Here is a 5,180-nt window from a genome sequence, read left to right on the forward strand (position 1 = left end):
CGGCTGGGGTCACAGAACCATCTGCAGGCCCTGGGTGAGATATTATCTCTTTCAGTGCTTCCATCCTCCCTCGAGTAAGAGAAAAGGACAAGGTGCAGGCACATAGAGGAGCAACATGAAGACACCGAGGTCAATGAAGAGGAAGTTGAGTACCAGATGGGAGGAATGAAGAGATGCCATGATCTTGGGGCTGAAATCCTCTTGTAAAGCTATGGAGAAGGATGTAATTGATACATCAGACTCTCTTTTTCTCTATAATGCATTGAAAAGAATGGGGAGATGACTTGTTCTGCAAGGCCCTCCATGCTAAAGGAAGCAAATTTTGAAGTAGCTGTGATGTCATGAGAAGTTTGAACAGAGAAAAAGAGTAGAGTGATGAGACTCTGTGCCCTCAGGGAGAGAAGATCTCTGTTCCTAGACATGAAGATGATTTCAGAAATAGATGAAGAGAACCTTTGCTCTTAAACAGCTCATCTTTAAACTAATACCCCATAAGCTGACATGGCCCATAAACAGAGCTGTGGGAAAGGCTGTTAAAAAATGGGAGGGACTTCATGACTGCAGATTTTTCCAGGTGGCTGCTTTTCATGGGAATTGAGAGGCACGAGAGAACTGTTTTCCTATGGAGAAGTCTCCATAGCAAGAAAGAGAGACTCTTCTCCCAAAGTGAACTGAAGAAAGGGTATTCTAGAGGTTGTAAACTGACGGAAAATGTTAGATTCTGTCTCTTTACATTGTCAGTAGAAGAAAAACAGTTGTATGGAGAGGAGAAGTATTCTGAGAGTTTTGTTCTGATTCTTATTACTCTTTCTTTTACTTACTGGTAATAAAATTTTCTATATACCCTTTTAAAGTTTTGCCCCTACATTTCCTTTCTCCTAACCCAACCTCACAGCAGGAAATGAGTAAATGTGTCGTAGTGAGTGCACTGGTAATTAGTCAGCACTGAACTCACAACACTAATTGGTGCATTGGCTGAGAAATCTCAAATTGACAAACCAAAACCACTACAGAATCCTTCCTGATGAACTGCATGAGAGCAGAGGGAAATCAAGGCACAGCCACGGTTGGTCAGGACTTGCTTGATCTTAATGAGATCCGTGGTGAATTTGGAGCTGAGCCCTGGAACCTCAGGGCCTGAGAGGAGATTGCACAAACCTTTCCAGGAGTCAAAGTCAGAGAAAAACCCCAAAGTGTCTCAAAGCATGAATGGGTCCAGCAGAGGTCCATCCCCAACAGTTGCTCCTCATAGACTCCTTGGAGGAGAGAATTGGAGGCCAGGATGGCAAAAAAACCACTCAGAGATTCAGAGTAGGAAGGAAAATCCAAAGTACCCTTAAAACTCTGAGTATCTCAAAGCATTAATGAGCCCCACTGAGTGTCAGTACAAAGCCTCTCAAGGGACTCATTAAAGCACATAATTGGAGGCCTCATTAAAGCAGATAATTGCACAAACCTCTCCCAGAGTCTGTATCAAAAGGGAAACACCAAGTACCTTAAAATACCTGAAGTACCTTAAAGCATTAATGAGCCCCACTGAGTGTTGTTGCTGACAAAGCCTCTCCAGGGACTAATTACAGCAGATAATTGGAGGCCATGACTGCACAAACCACTCAGAGACTCCAAGGCAAAAGCCAAACCTAAAGTCCTTTGAAAAACCTGCAGTCCCTGGGAGCATTAAGGAGCCCCCAGGGCCATTCCTGAGCAAGGCTCCCCAGGGACTCCTTCCAGCAGATCCTTGAGGCCCTGGGATATGGGCTGGGGGGGGGTGCTGAGGGCAGGACAAGAGGCTGACAGTACCCAGCCTGGCTGGGGCTGTGCCAGGAGGCTCCAGTGCCTCAGGACAAGGTGTCTCCTCACAGCCCTTGTGGCACAGACCCTGCTGTGCCCCTGGTCACCAAGACTTGGCTTCTCTTTGTCCCCACCTGTCATCACTGCATCCAGTTCTCTGCTCTGCCTGGGGCCTGGGGACACTTTCTCAGTCGTGTCCCTCAGTGGGACCCATTAAAAGTCCAAGAAACTTTGGAGTTGGATTCTGACTTGGAGTTCTGGAGAGGTTTCTTCAGCTCCCTCTCAGGGACTGATGTTCAGGGCCTGAGCACAAAGCCCCAGAGGCTCATTAAAGTCCTTGTGCTGGGTCTGTGCTGCTGAGCTGGTCTGGGCTCCTGGCACAGAGAAATCTCCTAGTAACCAAGAAGAGCTTCAAAAGCACATTTCTCTTGATGAGCAGCTCTTCTCTCAGCCCAGCAGGGCTGGGGCATTGCCTGCAGCCACCCCGGGCACAGCACAGAGGCACAGAGAGCTTCAATCATTCAGGCCTGGGAAGGTGCTGAGAAGTGCCTGGGACAGAATCACTGCCAGCCCTTGGCACAGGAACCTCTGGCTTCAGGACAATACAGCTGCAGCTCCCGGAGTGATCTCCTAAAGCTGCAACATCCCAATGCCTACAGACTCTGTGAGTACAACTCTGAGTGTTTCTGATGCAGGGGAGGTGAAATGTTCATGAAGCTCTGACATGCTGAGGGATACTGGTTAGTCATAGAATATTTCCAAGACAAGGATTTTGATAAAAATGAATATTTCCAAAACCTTCATATTCAGTTTCCTACTATTACAGAACGGCAGGGAGAGGGGATAAGCATTAAAGGTTGATTATGAGTTATTAATTGTGAATTCTGACAAGTTCCTACAACATCTCCCTGTTACTTTTAGTGATCACTGTGTTTACAGGAGATCCCTAATGTGCTTTCAGCCACTCTGCCCATGGACAGCAGCAGCATCACCTTTGCTGGAGCCATCAGGCTCAGTTTGAGCTGTCCTTTCTCCAAGCTGCAAACAGAACCTGCCCCCAGCCAATGGCCTGCAAACAGGCAGGGTTCTGTCAGGCCAAGGACAGTGCTCAAAGATTTGGGGTGTGTGAGTGCTGGCAGGGAGAGATCAGGCACAGGGAAACACTTGCAGGAGGAAAATCTCCAGGATGCAGAGAGAAGATCAGGATATGTGAGAAAATAAAACCCAGAAATGCTGTGGCAGGGAGAGTTTAGAGATCTCCACAGGATCCCCTGCAGTGCAGCCCCTCCATCTGAACAAGCCCCCTCCCTCCTGTGCCCCCAGCCAAGCCTCTGTCCTCAGGGCCGGGGCTCCAAGGCGTGCAGCCCCTCCTGTGCAGGCAGAGCTGCAGCAGAGCCGTGGGGCAGCTCTGCAGCCCCGGGCCCAGTTCCCTTTGCAGAGCACAGGGCTGGGAGCAGCTGCCTGGCCCTGGGGGCTCTGGCAGGGGGCACAGCTGGCTCAGGGTGACGCTGTCCCCAGTGCCTGGCTCTGGGCAATGCTGTCAGTGCAGCCAGGGAAGGAACTGCATCTCCCTTCATCCAATGCCATCATAAGGACACTTGGAAGTTTCCCTGAGATTTCAGTCCAAGCTGAGAGCTTCAATCCAGTTTGCAAACCTGTCCTAGAGCATCTCTGAGTTCTGAGATTAATGGGGACAGGCAGAGGTGTTCTGACACTGAAAATGCTGCTGGGTTGGTGAAATTAGCAAAGTGGGTCTTTGGCTACAAATGTGGAGCTGGGCTCTGGTGGATCCATCTGCTCTCACCTGTACCCAGTGGCATTTTATGGGAAGCATGGGAAGGTGATCATCCTTCACCTGAGTAAGGTTAAAGCCAAGAGAAACTCTGAAATGGTCAGAATGACAGACCATATCCCCCCACTTTCCACTCATCACTTTGCTTCACAGAACTTGCTCTGTTCTCCCTGAGTATAAAAAAAATGCTAAGGATTTCTGATATCCAAGAACACCAGAAGAAATACAGTCGAGCTTATAAAGAAAACACCTGAACTGTAAAACACTAAGGACTCTGTGTGTACCAAGGGAGGGGGTATGGGAAATGGCACTGATTCTGGTTACCCTAAATTTTCACTGTTATTTTTCCCATGGCAGAAAACAGTGGCCAGCCCCAGCAAATGTCCAACAGCAGCTCTATCAGCCACTTCCTCCTGCTGGCACTGGCAGACACGTGGCAGCTGCAGCTCCTACACTTCTGCCTCTTGCTGGGCATCTCCCTGGCTGCCCTCCTGGGCAACGGCCTCATCATCAGCACCGTAGCCTGCGGCCACCACCGGCACACACCCATGTTTTTCTTCCTGCTCAACCTGGCCCTCACTGACCTGGGCTCCATCTGCACCACTGTCCCCAAAGCCATGCACAATTCCCTCTGGGACACCACGGCCATCTCCTACACAGGATGTGCTGCCCAAGTATTTTTTGTTATGTTCTTCCTCTCAGCAGAGTTTTCCCTCCTGACCATCATGTGCTACAACCGCTACGTGTCCATCTGCAAACCCTTGCACTACGAGACCCTCCTGGGCAGCAGAGCTTGTGTCCACATGGCAGCAGCTGCCTGGGCCAGTGCCTTTCTCAATGCTCTCATGCACACAGTGAATACATTTTCCCTGCCCCTGTGTCAGGGCAATGCCCTGGGCCAGTTCTTCTGTGAAATCCCACACATCCTCAAGCTCTCCTGCTCCAAATCCTACCTCAGGAAACTCGGGCTTCTTACAGTTAGTGTCTGTTTGGTATTTGGTTGTTTTGTGTTCATTGTTTTTTCCTATGTGCAGATCTTCAGGGCTGTGCTGAGAATCCACTCTGAGCAGGGACGGCACAAAGCCTTTTCCACCTGCCTCCCTCACCTGGCTGTGGTCTCCCTGTTCCTCAGCACTGGCATATTTGCCTACGTGAAGCCCCCCTCCATGTCCTCCCCATCCCTTGATCTTGCCCTGTCAGTTCTGTACTCAGTGGTGACTCCAGCCCTGAACCCCCTCATCTACAGCCTGAGGAACAAGGAGCTCAAGGCTGCAGTGTGGACACTGATGACTGGATGCTTTCAAAAACATTAAAGTGCTGGCCGATTTCTGCAAACCACTTATAATAAAACTCATCTTTGATACTTCTTGTACATCTCATTTTGGAAGTTTTGTTAATTTGTTTTACTTTAATAATAAAGTCCACAAAGAAAAGTCATTCTTTGTGACATTTCTCATTTTTTTTCTCTCCATCTTCTCTATGGCCACAGACTGTGTCAATGAGGAACTGCACTCTGTGTGGCTTTAAAGGAACTAAAGGATCTCCCAGCAACGTTTTCTGCAGAGACGCCCTTTTGTTGCCTTCCCTGGAGCTGCAG

At 49.1% G+C, this 5,180-nt stretch overlaps 1 protein-coding gene across 1 annotated transcript; it reads left to right on the plus strand.

Moving 5' to 3' along the window:
- Nucleotides 1–3,963: 3,963 nt before the first annotated feature.
- On the plus strand, nucleotides 3,964–4,896 carry LOC311158120 (olfactory receptor 14I1-like; the record flags this gene model as incomplete). Its single annotated transcript, XM_084213283.1, has 1 exon — nucleotides 3,964–4,896. The coding sequence occupies one exon, from the start codon at nucleotides 3,964–3,966 to the stop codon at nucleotides 4,894–4,896; it is 933 nt and encodes a 310-aa protein (XP_084069409.1).
- Between the last annotated feature and the right edge of the window lie 284 nt (nucleotides 4,897–5,180).

The sequence above is a fragment of the Fringilla coelebs genome, assembly GCF_963513975.1.
Source record: "Fringilla coelebs genome assembly, chromosome: 11".
NCBI lineage: Eukaryota > Metazoa > Chordata > Aves > Passeriformes > Fringillidae > Fringilla > Fringilla coelebs.